General features: G+C 35.1%; 1 protein-coding gene across 50 annotated transcripts in view; it reads right to left on the bottom strand.

Annotated features, from left to right (window-relative positions):
• The window catches only part of TRDN (triadin), a 406,058-nt gene that overhangs the window by 136,828 nt on the left and 242,682 nt on the right, over positions 1–26,548 (bottom strand). For all 50 annotated transcript variants that reach the window (XM_060419417.1, XM_060419418.1, XM_060419419.1 and 47 more), the window contains 2 exons: positions 7,813–7,866; positions 3,509–3,538 (listed from right to left, as the gene is read on the bottom strand). In XM_060419417.1, the coding sequence (XP_060275400.1) occupies positions 3,509–3,538; positions 7,813–7,866 (84 nt within the window). The remainder of the gene's footprint in view (positions 1–3,508; positions 3,539–7,812; positions 7,867–26,548) is intronic.

The following is a 26,548-nucleotide window of genomic DNA, read 5'->3' as shown; positions in this document are numbered from 1 at the left end:
CACATCTCAAGGTCAGTTTTCATTCCAAACCCAAAGAAAGGCAATGCCAAAGAATGCTCAAACTACCCCACAATTGCACTCATCTTACACGCTAGTAAAGTAATGCTCAAAATTCTCCAAGCCAGGCTTCAACAATACATGACTGTGAACTCCCTGATATTCAAGCTGGTTTTAGAAAAGGCAGAGGAACCAGAGATCAAATTGCCAACATGTGCTGGATCATGCAAAAAGCAAGAGAGTTCCAGAAAAACATCTATTTCTGCTTTATTGACTGTGCCAAAACCTTTGACTATGTGGATCACAATCAACTGTGGAAAATTCTGAAAAAGATGGGAATACCAGACCACCTAACCTGCCTCTTGAGAAATCTGTATGCAGGTCAGGAAGCAACAGTTAGAACTGGACCTGGAACAACAGACTGGTTCCAAATAGGAAAAGGAGTACATCAAGGCTGTGTATTGTCACCCTGCTTATTTAACTTCTATGCAGAGTCCATCATGGGAAATGCTGGACTGGAAGAAACACAAGCTGGAATCAAGATTGCCAGGAGAAATATCAGTAACCTCAGATATGCAGATGACACCACCCTTATGGCAGAAAGTGAAGAGGAACTAAAAAGCCTCTTGATGAAAGTGAAAGAGGAGAGCAAAAGAGTTGGCTTAAAGCTCAACATTCAGAAAACGAAGGTCATGGCATCTGGTCCCGTCACTTCATGGGAAATAGATGGGGAAACAATGGAAATAGTGACAGACTTTATTTTGGGGGGGCTCCAAAATCACTGCAGATGGTGACTACAGCCATGAAATTAAAAGATGCTTGCTTTTTGGAAGAAAAGCTATGACAAACATAGACAGCATATTAAAAAGCAGAGGCATTACTTTGCCAAAAAGGTCCATATATTCAAAGCTGTGGTTTTTCCAGTAGTCATGTATGGATATGAGAGTTGGACTGTAAGGAAAGCTGAGTGCCGAAGAATTGATGCTTTTGAACTGTGGTGTTGGAGAAGACTCTTGAGAGTCCCTTGGACTACAAGGAGATCCAACCAGTCCATCCTAAAGGAAATCAGTCCTGAATATTCATTGGAAGGACTGATGCTGAAGCTGAAACTCTAATACTTTGGCCACCTGATGCGAAGAGTTGACTCATTGGAAATGACTCTAATGCTGGGAAAGACTGAAGGCAGGAGGAGAAGGGGACAACAGAGGATGAGATGGTTGGATGGCATCACTGACTCGATGGACATGAGTTTGAACAAGCTCCAAGAGGTGGTGATGGACAGGGAAGCCTCGGGTGCTGCTGTCCATGGGGTTTCAAAGTGTTGGACAGGACTGAGTGACAACTAAAGATAATTCCCAATTGAAAAAAAAAAAACCCTTCCTTGTCTGCATTGTGAAAATTTGAGTGCCTGCTCATATTTCTTATGGCTATAATATTTATCTTAAGATTCCTAGATATTACTGATTTATTCACATAATAAATATCTGTTGAGCAATGTACAAACTAAGGAAATATGTTAGTCCCTGTAGGGGATAAAAGTGAATTAGAGATGGTCCCTTTGGTCAAAGTCTTAAAGTCAATTAGAATAGAATGAAAATGATGCAAAGAATATGAAGTATAACGAGCATAAGGTAAATAATAGTAAGGAGGTACACATAAACTCTGAAGGAAGACTATAAATGAAAGAGAAAGAATATTTCATGGGAGGATCAAACAATCCAGAGGAAAGAGAATTTATCTTGAGCCCTAGAAACACTGAGTATTCATAGAAGGAAAAGGCAAGGGTGAGATCTACTACGATAATAGCAGGAACAGTAGCAGCATATTGTATCTGTAAATTTGAAAGGGGTTTACTATAGATAAAATACATGATATTTAAAGGAAGAAAGTGGGTGAGAGTACAGGACATAGGCTCCACCATGGTGCCCTGGCAACTTTTGTTCTAGGTATACATGCCATTCAGGCAAAGGTTTGAACCACAGCTAATTAATTCTAAGTCTGGCAGGATGCCTTGTGTCCTTCTAAAATGTAAGGGGATGGATGAGCCTCTGAGGACTTGCTACGAGACTATTTTCCTTGTGCCTCTCTGTTTTACTGTCTGTCAAAAACTTACTTTTTTTTTTTTCTTGTATGATCTCTGTATACACACCACAACATTGACCATATAAATGATATATTTTCCAAAATGCACTGAAATATTTCCTGTGTATATGTATACTGATTTCTATGCCTTGATAATAAGTACAACTAATAATATGTATTAGTTGACTTCATTATGATACTATGTAATAGTAATAACCAACTAAAACAGTGTCTCCTTCTCAGATCTATTGACTCTTAGATTCTGGTTTAACAGAAGTAGAATGTGACCCCTAAGCTCTTGGCACTATGTAAAATTCTGATGATACTAAATTTAAAATATAACACTTTTCTTATTTTTCTCAGATCAGATGAACACTAATTAGAATATAACTGTCATTTTCAAAGTCAGAAGTGATTGCTTATCTTTACATGCAATTTTTCGCTGAGAAAATAAGCCTAGATTAATGAACAGGGGTGATATCTAGAAATCCCATCTAAGAGTAGTCAGGATGTGCATTAGAACCATCTCTAAATAGAATCACAGAGATTTAGAGGGCCTTAACAGTCTTCCCAGCTTGAATAAAGTTTAGACAGTGTCCTTCTTGACTACAGGCCCCTGACCTCCCTTTTATCAGAGCATTTACTTCAGAAAATTGTAAATTCCTTCTCTGTCCCTTTGAAACATAAATCTTTTACAACCAGAAATACCTTTTTCAAGATCTGTAAGATATCACTTTGAAATATAATCATCAAAGGGGATGCATAGTCCTATATGCCAGTCTCTGAGGAAGGGTAGGAACCTAATTTCCCAGGCAACAGTTAGGAAATCTAGATGGCCTCATCACATTGACCAGCTCCTGGTGAGAGTTAAAGTTAAGAGTTCAGTTTCTCCTACTGTAAACACACTTGACCCCTTTGCAGCAGTCTTGAATAAAGTCTTCCTTGCCCATTTAAGTCCATCAGGTGCAGTTTCTCTTTGACAACAGGGAATAAATGATTCCATATCAGGACATCCTGACAAAGGGAGGTGGAGTGCAAGGGATGGATCATGACTTATTTGCAACTTAATAGAACAAAGTAACATCAGTCGCTTGTCAGTGTCACAGAAATAAGTAGTTGCTATGAGAAAATTGGTCTCTATTTTACATATTTTTGGCATTTAATAAAATTTCTAATGAAATAGGCAGCCAAAGATTTTGAGAGATGGTGTTTCACCCCCTACATATTGAGAAAGATTAGATTAAAATTACTGTTAAAAAAGTGGTTCACCCTTAAGCGTGATGAGATAGAGAAAAAAACACAGTCACACAAAATATATGCACATAATAGATTCAAAGTAAATATAGACAAGCTGGCAGTCAAACTTCCACTCTGACTTTTGGTAACTTGTTCACATAAAAAGCATAATGGAACTCTGCGTAAAACATACCTTCCTTCTTTTCCTCTTTTTTAGTAGGTGCTGAAATAGGGAAAGAAAATAGCATTAGAACATATTAAATAACTATTCTTCAGAAAACTGGGAACATGCGAATGTAGTGCATGTATTCATAAATTTAGTGGTTATCAACGAACAAACGAACCCATTCAAATTTGAAATAAGAAAATAAGTTGAAAATAATATTCATATGAAGTTTTTAAATTCAGATATAGACACAGAACAAAAAGAGAATAAAAATATGCTGCTACACAGACAAGTAGTTAAAATAATGTCTTTAGCATAATTCCATCTTAGATTTGAAATTGTTATATCTCAGCAAATCACAATCACTTCTAAAATAAAAGGACTAGGTCTATGCAAAAAATAATGGAATACATAAATTATCTGTGCCTAGTTACTGAAGAATTACATACCAGTTTATCACACATAGTATAACTGTATAAAATGTATCATTTCTGAAAGAGTTAATAAAAATTCCACCCTCCTTTTAGCAAATGTATACCATCATTTACAAACAGAAGAGGCCCAGCACACTTTAATTACCTTTGAATCTTGACTTCCTCTGTGGTGGAATTTACCTAATCCTAGATCACAAGTCTAAACAGGATCCAAGTTATAGTTTATAAATGGAAGCGTTCGAGGGAGGCATTCAGTCATCTGGGAGTTGTTCCAAGCGAGGTTGACCCTAGGTTCTGTGTAAAGTTCATTCTGGGGCCAAATCTATGATGCCTTAAGCCACATTAATTGAATCAGAGATTGTGAGCATCCCTTAAAGCAATTCCTTTTGAGTGGATTAGAATTTGGGGGACCACTTTCAACCAATATCCAGAACTATATTGGATCTATACTTTATGCTACAATTGCCAAAACACTTCTGTGTACATTCTCTCTTTGGCCGTCATAACAATCTAATGAGAAAGGCAGGCCAGAGCAAGGAACTAAGCCTTAGAGACGTCAGATGATGTACACATGTTCACACTGTGTAGCAGACTGTGAGCAAGTAGCAGAACTGGGTATAAAAATCAGAAACAAGAGACTCAAAAGGAATATAATTAAATTTAGTATATTAATGTATTACAGGTCATTTTTATCTATTTTCTAAACATGTAATTAATGGCATTATTTTTGTAGTAAAAAAGTAAATTCACAAGTAAATTAATTCTACTTGATTCATATTTGTTTCTTTTAATGGAGTTTTAATTAATAACACACAAAATATAGAAAGGATCTATACCTATAATATTTTTAAGTTAAGAAATTCGCCTATTCCACTGATATAATAAGGAGAGTAATAAAGATACTAAGATGCATGGTAGGATATCAACACTGCCCAATAGATTTCAAAGCCATCAGGCATTATTTCAGCAAATTCTTTGGAATTGACTCAATAGACTTATTTGTAGTTAGTTCTTTACTTAACAAATAAGAATTTACTTCAAGAAGCTGCATAATTTTCAAAAATCACCCACCATGTATACATTTGATTCTCTAATTCACTTAAATGTTCACATTTTACCTGGAGCTTGTACAATAAGGACAAGAATTGAATGGTGTTATCCTTTCAGATACTGCAAAGAGGATTTTGCTTAGTTTTTCTCTTATAGTTATCTCCACAATGTCTCCCAAATTTAAGTTATAACCTCTCTCAAGATGGATCAGAGTGAAGGTAGAGGGTTCTTTAAAAAAAATGACTTAAAACAACATATGTCTCATGTCTTGATAATGACAATAACCTTTTATAACTACCACTAACTCTTTATGTCATCCACTCACCAACAATGCATTTTTTCCTCCAGTTTATTTTTTAGTCATGCTACAAATCCAAGTCATCACCTCTCCTTCATGAGAAATCCCACTTACTGAAAATCACTTTGTCTTAAAATTCTTTGGCATTTATTATCTTTACAATTCAATTTAGCACTACCAGGTAGCCAATTTGTGTTATTACTTAAATTTTCCCTGTCTCCAAATTGCAATCTCCTGTAGCATAGAGACCTTCATTTCATAGACTTTCCAGTGCCTCAAAACACTAAATGCTAAATGTACTTCCAAAAAAAAGGCATGCTAAATCTTAATTATAATTAAATATGTACATACATATACAGAATCTATCTAAAACTAGGTTTAAAATATTTAGTTATAAAAATTAAAAAATAAACAGATAAACTCTACTTTTAACCCACTACAAACATTACTGTTAATTTTACCACTTTATCCAACAAAGATATCAGTCTTTGCTATAAAAATATTGCCACTGTTTTTAAGCTGCCTTCACACGGAGTACTTGCAAATATTAATTAATTCTATGCATAATTTAATTGGGCAGCTGTCGTGTTATAAAACCTGTCTACAAAAGGTCTACTGAGTATGTGCACAGGACAAGTGACATTTATCCCTATTTGGTGTGCCCCTGCTTTGAGGTGTCATTACAATTCAGTGAACACGTATATATATGTCTCCTAACTCTTGCCTTGCACACGGTGTTCAATCAACACTTTGATCCAATCTTCCTAAAAGGATAGTTCTAACAAGCCTTCAAAACTCTACATTGTTATTCACTCGACAATAAATCCTTTCTTCTGAAAGAATAAGTTCTGGGGCTGCCTTATCCAATGTACTTAGAATGTAAAAGTGAAGAGTCCATGGCTCCAAGCTCAAATTTGAAGTAGATTTCCAGATAGCCCTTCAATTCCCTCCCCTGTACCCTCTAAGATGAGTCTGAACTAACACTAAATCCCAGCCTCAGGTCATAGTTCCACATCCACCATGGCCTTCAGAAACCTCTGTTACGATAGACTGTGCTGGGTGATTGTGCTTTCTTTCATAAGAACCTATGTGTTTTAACTGCAGTAATTCTTGAACCAGTAGACATTCACTTAAGGAATTTATTCATGAATAGAAAACACAAAAGAGATGATATTTGCCGTGCTCTTCCTATAATATTTATTACATTCCTTATCAGAACTCTTCTAAAGAAGAATCAGTTTTGTTGGGCAGCTTAATGACCAAATGAAAACGAAAACTTTGTATCATAATTCTTAACCATTCTAGCATATATATATATATATATACACACACATATATATATAATATACAGCCTCATTGGTCTGATGGCTAGTCAAACCACTTTATCAAATGTTCACTAGATTGATTCAACATATAGTTGGGTTCAGGATTAAACATAACAGAAAATTTTGGATCAAATGTAATCATGTCATGTGCTGAGAAGTCTGCTACAAGGGCCTTCTGCCTAGAAACAAATGTACCACCATCCAAATGCATCTCCTTTACTGGTCAATACCGTATAATGTGGCATGGTGGTGGTTTAATCACTAAGTTGTGTCCTACTCTTTGCAACCCCATGGACTATAGCCTGCCAGGTTCCTCTGTCCATGGGATTTCCCAGGCAAGAACACTGGAGTGGGTTGTCATTTCTTCCTCCAGGGGATCTTCCCGACCCAGGGATCAAACCCAGGTTTCCTGCTTGGCAGAAGGATTCTTTACACTGAGCCACCTGGAAAGCCCCATAATGTGGTATAGGAGAGAAAGATTTTCTCCAGAAAATATTCTACTTTTTTCTTTAGAACACTCTTCAGTGTTCTATAAAGCAGACACTGGAGTTAGAATAGCTTTCTCAAAGGATGCGATTTCAGGTGATAGTTAAAAAACAACATTATAGAAAAATTAAAGTAATTTTCCCAAATTGATGAATTAAAAACCATTATATTTTCTAAAGATCTCTTGAAGAAAGCCACTTTTGATGCCCTAACGATGTTAGGGCACATTTTCACAAGTGACTCATAAAAATGGGATGATTACTTTGTAGTCATACCTGACTTTTACAGTCTTAGTATACAGATAAAGTAATACTAATTTAATAATATTCTGACTGAATTTTCTAGGATGACAGTAATTACAATATGTAACTGAAAACACTGGAAAATGTATATATTTGTGTCTCTCTGCATTATCATCATCATTATCCAACTATCAATTAATCTACAGTTTATTTTGATAGTAAAAGGAAAAGCTCAGTGACATATTTGGAGTCAAGATATGAATTCTTGGATTGTTAATTGTCTCCTCTGCAAATGTGGCATTACTCTCAGTTACACTTTTTCCATTTACTAAATATGTACTTGAAATGTGTATCTTCATGCAACAAAAAATTTTTTTTCTATAATGACCCAGCAGATGGTGCTATTCTGCAATAAACAGCTTGGATTTTGTCAATAAAGTGCTAAGACCTTTTTTTTTTTTTTTTTTAAGAATTTTTAGAGTGTTTTACTGCTTACCTTGTGCTGCAACTTTTATTGTCCCTTGTTTGGTTTCTGGGGCTTTGCTAGGCTCTTATGAATAAAAAGAGAAATAAATTACCATGAAATACTATTTGAGAAAGACATGTAACAACAAAAAAAGGAAAATTATAAAAACAAACATAAAAACACTGTCCTTGGCATTCAAAATTTTTGTTAAGAAATGAACACAATTATTAGGGGAAGTGCTCAGAGTTAGGCTTACTAAGACAAAAATAACTATACCAAATAAAAGAATAAAATTAAGTTTCCCGAAACTGTTTTGCTTCACTGTTAACTGACCATAGGATACTTTGCACTTGCTTAGCACCTGATTCTGAAACTCTCAGAATTCTTTCCACATTGTTTCTGTATTATTAGCCCTTTGAAATGCATGGAGCATTTAGACATAAATAAAATGGCTCATTGAAGGTCATTGTGTGACTGACTAAAGCCCAGGAAAACCAAATTCCAGCACCAACCTTTGACTTAAAATTTCATTCCCTATACAACTGTGGTGCCCATCAACATAACCATGGCCCTGGGCAACAATATGTGTTGTGAGAGAATCAGCAAGTTTCGTTTTGAATTTTTCCTCCTTCTTGTCTTAGGGGATTTGGTTGTTTTTGTTTGTTTGTTTTTTCCATTTGTTCAGAATGTTCTCTTGAAAGAAACAGAGTATCAAAAAACCCCTCCACTTTTAAATAATTGAATATATTATGTGAGTAATTAGCATAAAAATAAAGGAGAAATAAAGATTTTAAAAAGGAATGGATCATTGCACACTTCATTAATTGTTCATGATTGTCTTCACTACATTTTCAATACTTGAATTCTCATTTAACAACATGGGAAGGAAGATTTAGTCATTTGTTTCAGATATTAATCTTTATATGTTCATTTACCACATATTTATTTAGGATCCATTATTTTTATGTACTAAGCTAGGTGTAAATGTAGTAATTGATATACACACATATTCAGCCTTTCATTTAATTATCATCAAATGTTTATTATAGATTGTTTAATATTACAGTTCTAGTTAGAGTTAGAAAATAACAAGACTGCATTTGAATAACTTGGCCAAGAATCAAGCAAAGAATCCATGTTTCTTTGGCCAAAATTGAAGAGGTTTAATTTTAATTCATGCTTTACCTCTTGTTGGTAAGATAATTATTTATCTGTATTGTAATCATAGTTATGAAAATGGTACATTTTAATTCTGTTTTTATATAAAATAAATATTTTTGATCCACATATATGGTTTACATTATAACTAAATTTATTTCTTTAGACAAAATATATTTTGCCAAAATTAAATTCATAGTCCATTCTACCTATGATCTCTTTATTATTAATTTGTTTTTACCTGGAAGAAAACTCCATGCAGTTATCATGTTAGTGCTATCTTTATCACATCTAGATTAGATGATCTCAAATCAGAATTAAGATTTATATTTAGATAGTGGGGATTCCCTAGTGGCTCAGTGGTAAAGAATCTGCCTGCAAATCAGGAGACCAGGGTTCGATCCCCAGATTGGGGAGATCCCCTGGAGAAGGAAATGGCAACCTGCTCCAGTATTCTTGCCTGGAGAATTCCATGGACAGAGGAGCCTGATGGGCTACAGTCCATGTGGTCGCAAAGAGTCGGCATGACTGAGTGACTAACACAACAATGAATTCCTAATTAATATATTTCTAATTCCTCAACCTTATAACGCGCATTTAGTGGTGACTTAATAAATAATTGGTTAATTAAAAGGGAGATGAAAGGATAAAATAATACATAAGAGCATTAAAAAAAAAAGTTCATCATCTAGACTGCCCAGGTGTTTTACTACTTAAAGTGAAAGAAAGAAAGTGAAGTCGCTCAGTTGTGTCCGACTCTTTGCAACCCATGGACTGTAGCCCACCAAGCTCCTCCATCCATGGGATTCTCCAGGCAAGAATACTGGAGTGGGTTGCCATTTCCTTCTCCAGGGGATCTTCCTGACCCAGGGATCGAACACAGGTCTCCCATTGCAGGCAGATGCTCTAACCTCTGCACCACGAGGGAAGCCAAGGTCTCAACATATCAGAATTGTGGAGTAATTCTTAACTTAAAAAAAAGAAAAAAAACTGTTTAACAAACCACCGTCAGTAAAGTACCTTAGCATTTTATAGTCAAATTTCCACCTATCTTTTCTTTAATTTTTAGCTGTATTCTTAGATCACAGACCCTAAAGGATTTCTCCATGTCTAAGATTCTGTTAGACCACCTAGTATACCCAGTTGTGAATTACAGATAGCTTTTCTTAGGGCCTTATTAATAACTTTTCTCATTGATCATTCAGCTCATCTCTCAGCCTCAAATCTGTTGAGGACACATACAGAGGTGCTAAGATTTGACATTTGCTTGTGTACAGCACTTCAGTTTTCAAAACCAAGGCTTCAGGAACAGAGTAACTCTGAGAACATAAAAATACATTAAGAAGACCAGACTTCTTAAAACCCTGTAACAGTAAAAACAATTAAATCCTGACAGACAAGTTTTTATTACACATAATTTTTTGGCCTCCTTTTGATTACTGCCAACTGCAAATGACATAGCCTTTTACTAGTCAAAATTTCAGATATATAAAAAATGAAGATGGTATAGTAAGCTCCATTCTCATTGGTATTTTCAACATTCATTCAAAAATTAAGTGATAGCCAGTCTTATTTCCCTTGTGCTACTCACTACCTCTACTATACATATCCCAAATGAAAATTTTATTATGTGTTTTAAGTTTTTATTTGATAATTTTTATAGTTATACTTTGGAAATAAAATAGTAATTCAAACAAAAACCCAGAACAATAAGAAAATTCAACTGAAGTTTATAATAATTCTGAAATCCACAAATAATAGTTTGTAGTTTAAAATCAGAGACAGGATGGACCTAGATTTAAGTGTAAGTCTCCTGGGAATATTTTAACAGGAAATTATCAAAATAGTTATGGTACTTTGATAGTATTCCTAGCTTCCTGAAACATGTTGTATTTATACAAATTGTTATGAATCAGATTAGCCAAACATTTCAGTGTCTTCTGATTGCTTATGCTTGAAACAATCATCTAACAAGCTGAAAAATACTGTGAGTCTGCAAATATTTTGTTAAGAAATCAATTTTGCATATAAGTTTAATATTAGTTTATTATCATGAACTTTTCATTTACAGGGCTCTGTTTATACTCTGACTTCTTTTAATGTGATGTGTGAATCCACTGAGCTTATAACTGTAGGATTCAAATGTAACTTTAACAGTAAGGGTAGTTTCGTAAATTCAGTGACAGACACCTTTTAAAAAATGTTTCTAGTTGAAAACTGTAGATTCAAATGTAGTATTTTAAAAGTCTAATTATGAAAGTGACCAAAATTCCAGTTGACTGATTTTAAATGAGACATTACATTTAAGAAATCATTTCATTTTTAAGATAACACAAAATTAATCTGAACTCCCTTTTTCTCTTTTCATTGATCCTGTATTATGCAGAAAGTGTTTTAATTTTAAATTTCAGAATTTTATTTTTACTAGCACATACTGTGGCCCTGATTACATTTGGCAAGTTGCAGAATTCACTATTTCAAACAAATTTATTTTTAATTTTCATAGATGAGGAAATATAGAAATTTTTTAAGGGTATAAACTAAAAACATTTAAGGAACAAAAAATTTCCCTAGGATTCAAATTAAGACTTAACCTTTTATTAATTTTCTAAAAAGGACTAGAAACATTTTTTAAAACCTGTCTGTCACTAATTATGCAACAGTACAAGGCATTTAGACAGTTAGGTGAGAAAACTAAATATAGAAAAGTCAAATGACTTTTCTACAAACCAGAAGAAAAATGAATATTTATTAGTTCAGAAGTGAAACAACAATATAAAAGCCTCCTTGATCCTTCAAAAATAAACATCCTTTTCAAGTAATATACCAGAAACTAATGACAAATTATCTTGCAATCCAAGGAGCTGCTAGATCAATCTCTAAATTTTTGTTTCCGATTCTTATAAGATCCAGTATTATTTTTAGGTGTAGATACTCCCCAAGTAGAAAAAGGTTGGCAATTAAGCTAAAAGTTGCTACACACTTAAGAATTCTTAAGCTAACTAAACCTCTTGTGCTTGTAGCTCCAGGAAAGCATACTTCAGGGGTATTGCACATTTCAGTATGATAATAACCCCACTGAGATGAAATTAATCATGAAGCAGCCTTCGGCCATCCTGTCTGACCATGGGGACTGAAGCCTGAAAGGTGGGCCTATTTGCTGCCAGATATGCAAATTGAAAAAGGTGCACAATGCAGAAACATGAATAATTTATCAAAATAATCTGTTATTGCTAGAGGTTAAAAATCTGAATAAACTGGCAGCATCGCTACAATAGGTAGCATAATTTAGCTAGACTATTTTTTTTCCCAGAAAATCTTACCTGATTAAGCAATGTGTTTTGTATGTTGTATTTGCCTTAGACTCTAAATAGACTTTAATTTAGTAGCATAGCATTATTGAGTTTAATTCAAAGGAAAAAAAAAAAAGATTCTTCAAGGTTTGCTAAAATATAGTCCTGATTTTTTTTTAATCTTTAAGAATACAGACTATGTTTTCCATAAAAACCATTAAGTATTTCTTAATTTGAAAAAAAATAATTTTGATGTTTAGTTAAATTTAAGTAAAAATCTACCTATAGTTTCTACACACACATGGGGTCAGATTTTTCCTTATTACTTGAAAAGAAGCAAGCTTAAGGAGAAAAGAAACTGGAAAATATCAGTGAGAATATTTACAATTAGAGAATCGGGCATTTCCTCTCAAGGCATCATGTAGCTCTCTGAATGTGTAAGAATGGCAGATTTCTTAAACATTTAACAATTTAGAGTTGAAGATCAAGGTATAAATTTACTTAAACAATTAAAAGAAGGAAACCTGTTTTAATAGAAAGAGAAGATATGAATGAGACACAGATCAATTGGCCTTTCACTTTAAAAAATATTTGGCATGTTGGGGCAAGGCTGGCGATTCCATTTAGATCGAGATAAAGCCTCCTGCCATACAGCTAGTAAAACAATGGAATATGATATCATGGGAAAATGTGAGTCCCATTCCTGGGGATGCCAGATACATATCTGTTTTAGAGAGGTCCTCAACGTATCTGCTTAAAGCAAAAAGGCAGTCCAGGATGATCCCTCTAGGTCCCTTTTTACTTCTGCAACACCTTTCTAAAATCAGTGACTATGAACAAAGTGAAAAGTATTTCAAAAAATTACCTATGTTATGTTTTAATGGCAAATCTCTTATTTATTTTTATTATTGAGGCTTACCTTGGTAGTCCTCCCTTACAATCAAATAATGATCCTCTTTTCTTTGATTAAATTGTAAAAGCAAATACTTTGACCAAGCACTTTGGACTAATTCTCTTAGAACAATTAGGACTCAAGTAGAAACTTGATTCTTTTATTGAAATAAATGTTATGACCTGGAAAAATTATTCTATTCCCAATATAAGTGAGTTATGCTCTCACCCAAAATTGATTTTGGCTCTTTAAGCAAAATAAAGCAAAATTTTTAAAGTCAATAATTTATTCTAGCAAATAAACTCTTTTATTCTATATATATATTATTACATAAACATATCAAGAAAAAATTTGTGACTGTTCAATCATATTTTTCAGGTAAAGTTTGTCTTAAAAATTAAGATATGTGTTGGTATATTCTCCAACTCATGACTTGTACATAGAAAGGAGAGTGATTTCCTCACTAAGTGATATCATGGACCATCATGATCTAAATTCAGCCCTTAAAACCACCAGCCCCTTGTAACACAGGTAGCTAAACCCAGTGCTCTGTGACAACCTAGAGGGGTGGGCTGGGGTGTGGGGGCGGGTCAGAGGTTCAAGAAGGAGGGGACACATGCATACTTATTCACACACGCTATGTTGTGCAGAAACCAACACAACACTGTAGACCAATTATCCACCAATTAAAAATAAAAAATTAAACCCATTCATTGATAATATTATTCAACATGTCACGTTTCAACCTGCCAAAACCATTTTTGTTGGAAGAATAAAGAAATACACATTTAATAATAAAAAATCACTAGCCCATATTGTTCTAATATTAGTAAACAGTGTCTGAATATTACTATTCTGTTTTCCATTTTCTAGAAAATAAGAAATATACACGTATCTCTTTTATCTCATTACCCAATCAGGGAATGCTATAAATAAACAGAACTGTTAAATGCAAATGTATCCATATGAAAAAAGATATGTGTATATATATATGGATAGTGGAAGTAAAAACTGAGAGCAAAGACTGATTTACTTTTAAGTCTTTAACACAGTTCTTGGCACTAGAAGGCATCTAGTCAATGATTTTGTATGGATACATGAATAATTATTAGGAGACAAGCTGTTTAAAAAACACATTGTTATATGCCTGAAATTCTAAACGAAATGGGTAGCAAATATCCTAATAAAACTGCTCAGACTCACTGAGTCTTTTTTCCTCTACAATACTGCAGATATCAAAATCTGAAGATATTATAATCTGCTTCAAAGAGAATCTATGTTTTTTGTAAAAATGGCAAAGTTTATACAATGCAGATCTATTACACTGAAAATTAGCATGATTTCCAAAAAGAAGAATCCTTAATAGAGAGTCCTAAATCAAGCAATCTAAAGAAGAATTAAGTTATATTTTTAAAGAAACACTTTCAGCTGTACTTTGTCCTCAGGTTTAACAGACAGTTTAAGGTTGAACAACTCCCAATTTGATATTAAATGAGAAAACCTTTCTCCAAATAATTACTGAGTTCCATTACTCATTCTTGCTTCAGTATTTATTGTACTCATGCTTACTGGGGACAGGGACCATAATACTCAGTGTAAGGACTAGTTCCACCCATAGTCTGGTTAGGGAGACTATATGAAAAATATAGTAATCTGAGTTATGGATATGGGTAATTTTTAAGGAGGCAGGTAATAGGTAAGGCTTGAAGGAAAGTACAGAGTCACAGGGGAAAGGGAAAGAAAGCTACAAATTGAGTGCCTGATTCAGTATTCTTGTGGATTATGGATCACTCTGTCTGGGGCAGAAGAGTCTCCTTTGTGTTAAAGAGAAGTAAAAATAAAAGTTTTCAATTCCCTAAAAGTAAATTATGGTCAAAATAATAACCTTGAAATCTCAGTAAATGAGATGTACTTTTTTCTTAGAACACTAAGAGCCATTACATTTTTGGGCAAGGGAGTTATATAGCAATGTTTTGAAGAGATAAGACTCTCTGTGATTGTCAGGAGAAAGGAAGCACAGGAGCCAGGTAAATTGTCACCACAATATTCCAGTTGCAAGATGATAATGTCTAAGACTAAGCGAGTGTTCATGGAAATGAAAGAAAATAAGAAGTCAGACATTTAACAGCCTTCTTTTTCTTCTTCTCTAGATGTGCCTGACATGTAGTTGGGAGGAAAAAGAAGGCTGTTTATTAAAATATGACAGGTTTGGGCCCTGATAAACAGAACTGGTTTTAATATAATTTAATTGAAGTTCATAATACAAATACATATTGCGTTTGAGACAGTAGTGTAACTTCAAGGGAAAACACTGAGTAGACAATGGGAAAATATATGGCCTTTGAAGAGAGATAAGGTTAAATTAATGTTATGAGAGTGAGAGTGAACAGTTTCTCCAATGGACAAACAGAAGGCCTTCAGTTACCTTGAGAAAAATGCTGGTTAATAAGGTTAAGAACAAATCAGAGGTTAATTTCAACAAGGTCAATGAAAGAGGATATTTAAAACATGAGGAAATAAACCTCAGGATCAAATATAAAAGGAGTTCATTTTGATATCTAGAACATGATTTTGGAATTGGGATGCAAATAGCAGGGAGACTATTGTTTTATGCTGGTCACGGCCTATCGATAACCTATGCTGTGTCAGGACAGGCCCTGATATTCTTAGTATGAGTGCAAGACACCTTCAGCAATAATTATCAGGAAACTAGTGAGAGGTCAGAAAAATTACTTATCAGTCCCGGAAATTACATTACACAATCTGGGGGTCACAAAACAAGTTCTTGAGGAGAAAGAGAAGGAGAGAGAAAGGGTTAGCAAACCTGGAGCTCTGCCTTTGTTGGGGTCAAGGTTTTTCTGGGCTCACTGTTGATGAACATAAAACATAAGAGCAGGAATTTTTTTCTGGGAAAAAAAGGTTTGGGAAGAAAGAAAAACAAGAGGCCCAAATGGTTGGTTATTGAAATAAACCAAGATTTCTAAAAATAAAGAAAGAAAGAAAGAAAGAAGCTTGGAGTGTTGAAGTGGGCTGTGAGCCCAGAGCAAGGTACCTCTCTGAGATAGCCATCTAGGAAGTGTTCACTTATTTGAAGCAGATGGCTCTGAAACCAAAACTTAAGTCAGGCACTTGAGCTAAAAAAAGGAAAAACCAACTGTCAGGGCTTATACTATATCTGTCTTTAAGTGCTTAAGGTGGGCAGTGACCAAATCAAGGTGAAGCGTGTAAGTCATTTATTTGACAAGTGTGGAAAAAAACCATAGAGGGGAAAAAAAGTGGCTTGAAGGTAGCAGGAAAATCAAGCAAGCACTGTTTTCAAAATAAGGGACTCCTATTTTATTTGAAGAGAGCAGAGAAAAACTTGATGGAGATAAAAATATTAAAAAGTCTGGGGGAATTTCCTGGCAGTCCAGTTAGGACTCCACACTCCCACTGCAGAAGGCATAGGTTCCATACCTGGTCAGGGAACGAAGATACCACATGCCATGATACAACCAATAAATGAATTTTAAGAAAAGCCTTGGAAGTGGGAAAGCTATTAAGGTGGCAAGATCCCACGATGTGAGAGAGGGAATAATAAAATGCACAGGTGGGCAGAAAGGCATCTCTTCCTCTGGAAATCAAAATTACCCTATTAAGTGTGAGTCAAGCCCAACTATTTCCTGCAAGGGCAATATTGTGATCAATTATGAGTACAAGGAAGACATCCAAATTCAAAACACATTCAATTTAACTGAAAATGGAATTTTATTAAATAAATAAAAAATTTGAGATAAAAGGATAAAAAGAAGAAAAAAACTACTAGAGGGAATAATTGAAAAAAATGTAAAAACAGTAGCAAATAGTGATATAAAAGATGATAGTTAAGAGAAAAAATGGGAAAAATATTTGAGATTCAATTTATTATTCAAATGACTCAGATTTTCTAATGCATAAAATGTCATTATTAAACATTGTATATAAGTATTCTGATATATCAAGATGATAGGGCAATCTTTTTTTCTCTAAAACTAAAGAGGACTATTTGGCAAATAGTTAACACATCTAATTAAGACAGAAAGTAATATTTGATTATTTTCTTCTATCTGATATAAAGATTTTAATCTTATCCTTGGGCCTTTACAAAATACTTTGAAGAAGTGACACAATTTTTGAAGCTATGTATTATGATAGATGCCACATGTTTGAGGTTTTTCCTCTAATCTATTATGTAAAGCATGTGATTAATTATTTGTTTAAACATGAAGGTGACTTTATTTGCTCTTCGTTATCTCTGGGATGCTTGGGAAAATATGCACTACGCATTTAGGATGAAATGTCACTGCAAGAGTCATGGATAATCATCTATATTTATTCCTAATTTTAGAGATTGAGGATTTATTGTAATTCATTATGATCTGTTCTTTAGCGCACATTTGTGTGAGAGCTCTAAGAGCTCAAATGCTATAACTAGCAGTTCACACATGATCGATCCAGAGAAATAAATGGGCTTCACATTGTTGTCCTCCCTGGAAGGATATTTCACCACTTTGTGCTCTCCTTTCCATCAATGTTGAAGGGAATTGTGTACACCTCTCGGGAACAGTAGTTCCCAGTGTCAAAGATGCAGATTTATACTTAAATTGATACTTAAAAGGAAGCCTACAGGTTCTCTTAACAGTAAAATGACAAGCCGAGGTTACTGAGGATTGACATTGCTCTGAAGCCCACATTTTCACATATTGCAGCAAATGTACTGCTTTCCCTGGGGATCAGCCAATGAAGCATAATGGTTTACTTTAGCAGCCGGTCTCTACCTTCGAATATTCAAAATCCACGCTCATGTGCACAAATAAGGGAGTTAATATTCAATTACTGGAGCAAGATGCACAGAGGCATTTGAGAGCAAGTCAGTGAAAACACCTTCCCACATACTTTGGTAAAAGGCAGGGTATTAATCTTGTTCTAACAAATGATTAAACAGAAACCCACTCTTGGAGCTGTAAGGCTTCCAAGAAGCCCATCTCCAACACCCCACAGATGGACAGGATTCCACACGACCCATTTGATGGCAGGAGAAGTTTTATACACATGAACTACTATACATATCTGAGTTCAGAAGTCAAAGAAGAGTTCAAAAATCTATGTTAAGAATGAAATTACAATTGACTCTTTGTAGAGCATAAAATATTTTGAGGACTTTAACACTGACAAGAAATCTCAGAAGCAAGCAGAATAAGTTCCTATATTATATGATGGGGCTAGAGGGAGAAGGTAAAAATTAAGGATGCAATAGATACTAACATGTTAAATCCTCAGAGCAGAGATTTAGTAAATAATCACCTATCTCTAAAACAAGCTTAGATAGTGATGGGAAATTTTAGAAATCAACTTAATTTCAAAAAAATCCCTGATAACATGGCAGACAAATTACTGGAAAATGCTATCACAGGAGGGCTGAACATTCCACCAATGGTCCCAAATTAATGGCAATCCTCATATGTGTGCAATGTGGGAGATGAGGGTTCCATCCCTGGATTGGGAAGATCCCCTGGAGGAGAGCACGGCAATCCATTTCAGTATTCTTGCCTGGAGAATCCCCACAGACAGAGGAGCCTGGCGGGCTACAGTCCATGGGATCTCAAAGAGTCAGACACGACTGAGTGACTAAGCACCGCATAGCACACGTATCTAACTAAAATTTCAAGCTCTAGAACCAGAGAACACTCAATAGATGACTAATACCAGGAAGGATGTTTTATCTCTTGAATAGTGGGCAGAAACTTAGTGTGGTACCTCAGTACTTTGTGCTGACATGTTCAAAATATTGATTTATTTTTGCCCATATTTGACTCTCTATATGAGTCCTGGGGATATATGTCAACCCAAATTTCTAAAAATTTTATAGATTCCTCATCCATTAGTTATTGAATTTTCTAGAAGATCAGATAAACAAAAATATACAGATTAAAATCATAATCAGATATTTCTTAAACAAAGCAAAAAGCCAAAATAGAATAACAGAAAACAAAAAATTAAAACCTATGAGTATTCTGCATATTATATTCAACAAAGGTGTATTTCACAGACATCAATACTGTATGTCACATTAAGTTCTAGAAAGTACTCACCAAAATATTGTAAACTCACTTCTGTATTTGAATAAAATTTCGAATTTTTGTGCATCAATAGAATTTCTAAAATCATTTGCATAAATTATTTCACTTGATTTATGTCACAATCCTATCAGACAGGCAGGCAGGCCTATGCTAAGTCATAAACATTCCGATTCCTAGTCCAGTATGTTTTCAACATAGAAAGTCTTATCAACTCTTTTCATTTAATGTCATTGTTTCTTGGAGTTTTAAATTATAAAAATTAATATAAAGTTTAAAATGTTATAGCATATTTGTTATATTTTATTTTATATTATATGTATACAATGAAGAGAAGATAATTTCTCATTTATCTTGCTATAAATCATCTTGATAGCCATATATAAACACAGGCAAATCTTTTAATACCAACAGTTCTGGCCTTAAAAAAATAACAATGGCAATACTGACAACTAATTTCTATAGTACTTTATTGCTGTTGTTTAGTTGCTAAGCCATGTCTGACTCTTTTTTGACCCCCATGGACTGTAGCCCACCAAGCTCTTCTGTCCATGGGATTTCCCAGGCAAGAATACTGGACTGGGTTGCCATTTCCTTCTCCAGGGGATCTTTCCAATCCAGGGACTGAACCCACATTTCCTGCCTTGGCAGGTGGGTTCTTTACCATTGAGCTGCCAGGAAACCCAGACAGTAATTTATAAAAATCCTGTATTATTTGACTTAAACAAGAAAGAAATGCATTATTTCATGTTACAAAAATAACAAAATAGAAGGTTGCCTTTTAATTACTTATCTTGTTGGGCATAATAGTATCATGCTAAATTAGTGTATTGTTATTACAAGAATATTAATTGTACATGTGCCCCAATGTTCACTGTAGCACTATTTACAATAGCCAGATCATGGAAGCAAACTAAATGTCCATCAACAGAGGAATGGATAAAGATGATGCGGTCTATCTATACGATGGAATATTACTCGGCCATAAAAAAGAATGAAATCAGGCCATTTATAGAGACCTGGATGGACCTAGAAACTGTCATACAGAGTGAAATAAGTCAGAAAGAGAAAAGCAAATATCATATAATATTATGCAGAATTTAGAAAAATGATACAGATGAACCTATTTGCAAAGCTGAGATAGAGACAGACGTAGAGAACACACGTGTGGATACCAGAGGGAGGAGGCCCCAATGGGATGAATTGAGAGACTGGGACTGACATATATACATTACTGTATAAAGCAGATGACTAATTAAAACCGACTGAACAGCACAGGGAATTCTGCTCATTGCTCTGTGGTGAACCTAAATGGGAAGGAAATCAAAAGAAGAGGGGATACATATATGCACATAGATGACTCACTTTGCTGTACAGCAGAAACTAACACAACACTATCATGTAACTATACTCTAGTAAAAGCTCCTTTTAAAAAGTGGGAAAAAGAATATTGATTATAAATAAAACAATGATCTTGATGGAGGATAAATGTATTTATCCCCAAAGTCTTTATATTTAAAATAATCCTTACAAAAATATCCAAATAATGGCACCAATTGTATTCACCAAAAATAGAAGAATAAGATCTAGTTCTACTACGTTTTAGTTAACTTTGGATTTATAATTTATTTCTTTCTACTGAGTTTGGTTGCCTTCACATGAATTTAATCTCTGAATTGTTCCCAAAATTTTTCTTTTTAATCATTTAAAGTCTATAATATATTTTAATGATTTTGAAGTCAGATCACATAAAGAAAATTTTTTTAAATCTGGATTTTTTATATGTTAGAAGATTGTCAAAATAATGAAACAAATTAGTTTGGTCTAAGAAAAATCATTTCATATGATTTACATTCGGTGTTATAAACCACTGTCTCAGTTAAAAGGAGCTTGCTGGGCTTTAAAAAAGGAAGATAATCTTTGAGAGTCTCTCCTGAGATCTAACACTTGAGGAATATCTGAAAACAGAGCATGAGTTTCTTTTGTGTATTGATAAGAACAATGGTATCTTTGAATTCAATAAATGCCAAATAAAGAAATGCACGAAGAACACAGCATGCTATGCACACAAATGTTCAAAGTTATCCTACAAATGGGACCATATAGTTGACTTCTAATTAAAGTCTTAAAGAAGCAGTTCAGATATGAAATAGATCTGAAGGTAGTAATACATATATTTGATGTTTGAAGAATTTAAACTGTGGCATTCCTAATTCCATTCAAGCAGGCATTGGCATACTTTTTAAAAAATTAAATTATGATTATTTCAGATGGCAGTTAACCCCTCTGTTCCTGATTATTCCTAAATCAAAATCTGTATATCCCTTTACACAAAAAAGAAAAAATGAAAAAGACACAGTCCTAAAAACAACATGAATTTGTTTCAATTACATTAAAATTTTATACAAAGAATTTTAGTTTTAATGTTAGTTAACTTGACAATTTCTCAACGAAAGTGAAATTGCTCAGCTGTGTCCAACTCTTTGCAACCCCATGGACTGTAGTCCATGGAGTTCTCCAGGCCACAATACTGGAGTGGGTAGCCTTTCCCTTCTCCAAGGGAGCTTCCCAACCCAGGGATCAAACCCAGGTCTCTCACATTGCAGGCGGATTCTTTACCAGGTGAGCTACAAGGGAAACCCAAGATTACTAGAGTGGGTAGCCTATCCCTTCTCCAGCCGATCTTTCTGACCCAGGAATTAAAATGGGGTCTCTTGCACTGCAGGCAGATTCTTTATCAACTGAGCTATCAGGGAAGCCCAATGGTATAGCATATATTTGGTGTGCAAATCTAATATTTAAATATCCTACATGCTACTGTTGTTCTTAATTAGTTGCTAAGCTGTGTCTGACTCTTTTGTGACCCAATGGGCTGTAGCCTTCCAGGCTTCTCTGTCCATGGAATTTTCCAGACAAGAATACTGGAATACATTGCCATTTCCTCTTCCAGAGGATCTTCCCGACCCAGGGGTCAACCTCGGGGCTCCTGTGTCTCCCGCATTGGCAGGTGGGTTCTTTATCATTAGCACCACCTGGAAAGCAAATATCTCCTGGACACCATATTTTAATTATCATAAGCATCATATATAGAGAGAAGGGTTATTACACTACAGAAATAAATTTTAAATTAGTGGCATGTAACTTTTTATTTGTGTGTGTGTGTGTGTGTGTGTGTGTGTGTGTGTATGTGTGTGTGTGAAAGTCTCTCAGTTGTGTCTGACTCTTTGTGACAATATGGACTGTAGCCCGCCAGCCTCCTCTGTCCCTGGAATTCTCCAGGCAAGAATACTGAATTGAATTGTCATTTCCTTCTCCAGGGGATCTTCCTGATCCAGGGATCAAATCTGGGTCTCCCGCATTGCAGGCAGATTCTTTACTGTCTGAGCCATGAGGGAAGCCCCATACTACTAAATAATAAGTTAAATCACACAAAAATATATTTTTAGTAAATAAGAGAGTCTAATAACATCAAAACTGATATAAGATTCTCAATAGATTTTCACTGTTTTCTGGTATAGAAGAGTTGATATATAGATTTATGAATTTATAGATTTTAGTCATCCATTATGGTGACAGTTATTATTTTAGCCAATATTCAGATATTATTTGTTCCCTTGATGAATTTGCATTATAACATGCTCCATAAATAGGATCAAACTTCTGCATAAATAATGTATAATTTGCATTTGTATGTCTTAATGAACAAAGTACCAGAGATACATTTTTAAAAGCAGGTTTACATGAGAAACTAGACATGAACATTAGGTAGTCACAGCAGACAGGTGAATCTTCAAAAGCGGATCATTGAATCAAAGCAGATACTGTGTTTAATAGTCTGAAAAGGCACTTATGACACATAAGGTATTATATATGGTTTTAAGAAACTTTTGGGCATTGTATTCACAGTTTTAAAGACTCATAGTTTCCACTAAACAAACATTAACCAAAAAAAAAAAAAAAAAAACCCTGTTCATTGTTATAAGTGAATCTTTCACTGGAAAGATGAAAACATTTGTGTGGAATGATCATTAGGCTATATTGAGAGAGAGAGGGAAAAAAAGAGAGAGAGAGAATGATATTTCTCCTTTACCATAAATCATGTTGTAGAGCTATGGAAATCTTGGTATATGTCTTCTAAAATGGGGACTGAGGGCATAGAGAGGTGCACTTACACCTGTCTGACACCTGGAAAAGTCTAAGGTGAGACACTGTCTCTCGAGTGGTCCACAGCAGCAAAGCAAAGATGGTGATAAGGTAATAACAACAGGTTGAGGAAACTGAAGGTACTTAAGCAGCTAGCTACCAGAGGCCAGTCACAATTATGGGACAACAGTCAGGTTGCTCCAGTGCAGAGATTTAAAAGAATCTAAAATAGTACCTCATGAGAGAAGGAATCAATTGGCTTTGGACATCTGCCACTAGGACAGAAGGCAGCAAAGTCGTATATAACACTTGAGGCAGTGAGGTACGATTGTGTCCGTTGTCCCTGCTGCCTCCCCTTCCCTCTGACCCTGGAGGGGACGAAGGCAGGGTGTTGCGGCAATCAGCTGCCTGGTAGCAGAGTAAGGAACAGGGACAGGAAGACCAGGGCACCCCACCCACACTTACAGGCTTCCAAGCTCAGGGCAAGGTTAAGCTGACCAATGGGAAACTTCTTACCTGGGGTGGATGTTGGGAGCTTTCATATTAGACTGGATTTGGAAGGCTTAAATGCTTGTATGAAATACCATTGTTTTTATTCTGAGCATGATCAGGAAAAAATATAGGGTCTTTTTCAGATTTCACCCAATGGGGTAGAGAAAAGCAAGTCTAGAGAGAGGTGTTTGCAGTGGCAGTCAATGAAAGAACAAAGGTGCTTACTGCTTACACCCAGCTGAATACAGCATGTTTTAGGAACTGCAGGCATAAAAACAGCTCAGGGGCTCTCCTCTGTACTCTTATTCGCGCTTGGTTTCCTCTCTTTTTATCTTCACATCCAACTACTCTTTTTCATCCAATCTCATACGCCATCATTCCTGGAAACCTCTCCCCTCCCATCCCCACAGAGCAAGTTCTCTCTCATTCCTCTGAGCCTGCATTGCACCTCATCAGGACCTTTCTTAACATATCTATCCCTTCTGTGTGTGATTTCGTTGTTCACATATGTTTCCCTCTCTCTCCCTAATCTACACATGCAATGAGAACAGACTTTCCAGATGCATCATTTTTCTTTTGTCCTTTCTATTTCTGAGAGGAGTAACGTAATGAGCTATTTTGCAACCCACATGTATAAATTAATTTCCAACCTTGCAACCTCAGAAGTAGCCATCCACACTCCTTGTTTCAATTTACATGGCACAACACATTTTTAAGAGTAATATTCTCTAATGAGAAATTTTATAGCTAATTTATAAGTGGTCCATAGAATCCTTGTTCCGACAGATGCTCTTCTCCACAAAGAGTTCAAAGTCAAAGATGTTACCTTTAAGCAGGTAGAAAAGATGTTACCTTTCAGGACTTTAACATGATATATCCCACACTGAAATCCTACAGTGCAGAAACCAATTTAAGCTAACTCATTGTTTTCTAAACATATTTGATGACAGGATGAGGAATAAATACTTTTTGCTTCTTGCTAATACTAATGATGTTATTAATACTATATAGTCATTTATTCATTAGATGCTTATTGAATACCCATAGCTCCCTGTATCTGTGTAGAATATTTATAGTTTACACAGCTCTTTAATATACATATTCTTCAGTTCAGCCAACAAGACGGATAGTAGTCGGCAATTCAACTTTCTGAACAATGTGGATTGGTGAAAAGAACATAAAGATTGTATTTAAAAAGGTTAAGCTTAGAATCCCAGCCTTACCACAGTAGTATTTTATATCCTTGAGCATGCTTAGGTTTTCAAAGGCTCAAACTGCTCTGAGGACTAAATGAGGTTGCATATGTAAAGTACTGAGCTCAATACTTTGAGCACAATAGACAGTTGCAGATGTATGCCTTCCACCGAGTCAAAGTTTCCTAATGATGAATAGCACTCATTAATTCTCCTTAATCTTGAACAGAAGCATGATATACGTGTTACACTGTACTCAGCTCTGTCAGTTAAAACCAAGAAAGTGATTTCAAAAAACAAGACTGAGATCTAGTGAGAGACAATTAAATGCCTAGCGCTGTGCACTATGTTACACTGCAGGAACAGAACACCAATCTATCCAGAGGGGCAGGAAGCGATGATGTTTTACGGAAACAATAACTGGATACTTCAACACGTATTCAAAACAGAAGAGATGGAGAGGTGAAGATAACGGTTCAAGATAAGGTGAAGATATGGTTTTTATCTTATAAACCTTTCTAAAGAAAGAAGCCTCTGAAAGAAACGAGAGTGTAAGAGAGAACTGGATGACTTTAAATGACTGGAGAGAATTTTGTGTGGGCAAACAGTTATTAAGAGGTGAAACTAGAGACAGAGCAGGAGAGACATCAAAACCCTTCAATTTGGACTTTATCCTGAGGACAAAGTAAAGCTTCAGCAAATTAAGTAGTCTGAATGGGAGAAAATAATAACAAATGAAGCAACTGACAAACAACTAATGTCAAAAATATACAAGCAACTTATGCAGCTCAATTCCAGAAAAATAAACGACCCAATCAAAAAATGGGCCAAAGAACTAAATAGACATTTCTCCAAAGAAGACATACAGATGGCTAACAAACACATGAAAAGATGCTCAACATCACTCATTAGCAAAGAAATGCAAATCAAAACCACAATGAGGTACCACTTCACACCAGTCAGAATGGCTGCAATCCAAAAATCTGCAAGCAATAAATGCTGGAGAGGGTGTGGAGAAAAGGGAACCCTCCTACACTGTTGGTGGGAATGCAAACTAGTACAGCCACTATGGAGAACAGTGTGGAGATTCCTTAAAAAACTGGGAATAGAACTACCTTATGACCCAGCAATCCCACTTCTGGGCATACACACCGAGGAAACCAGAATTGAAAGAGACACATGTACCCCAATGTTCATCACAGCACTGTTTATAATAGCCAGGACATGGAAACAACCTAGATGTCCATCAGCAGATGAATGGATAAGAAAGCTGTGGTACATATACACAATGGAGTATTACTCAGCCGTTAAAAAGAATTCATTTGAATCAGTTCTGATGAGATAGATGAAACTGGAGCCGATTATACAGAGTGAAGTAAGCCAGAAAGAAAAACACCAATACAGTATACTAACACATATATATGGAATTTAGAAAGATGGCAATGATGACCCTGTATGCAAGACAGCAAAAAAGACACAGATGTGTATAACGGACTTTTG

This window comes from Ovis aries, chromosome 8 (assembly GCF_016772045.2).
Source record: "Ovis aries strain OAR_USU_Benz2616 breed Rambouillet chromosome 8, ARS-UI_Ramb_v3.0, whole genome shotgun sequence".
Taxonomy (NCBI): domain Eukaryota; kingdom Metazoa; phylum Chordata; class Mammalia; order Artiodactyla; family Bovidae; genus Ovis; species Ovis aries.
The sequence above is the reverse complement of the archived record's forward strand: the minus strand, read 5'-3'. Positions and strand labels throughout refer to the sequence as shown.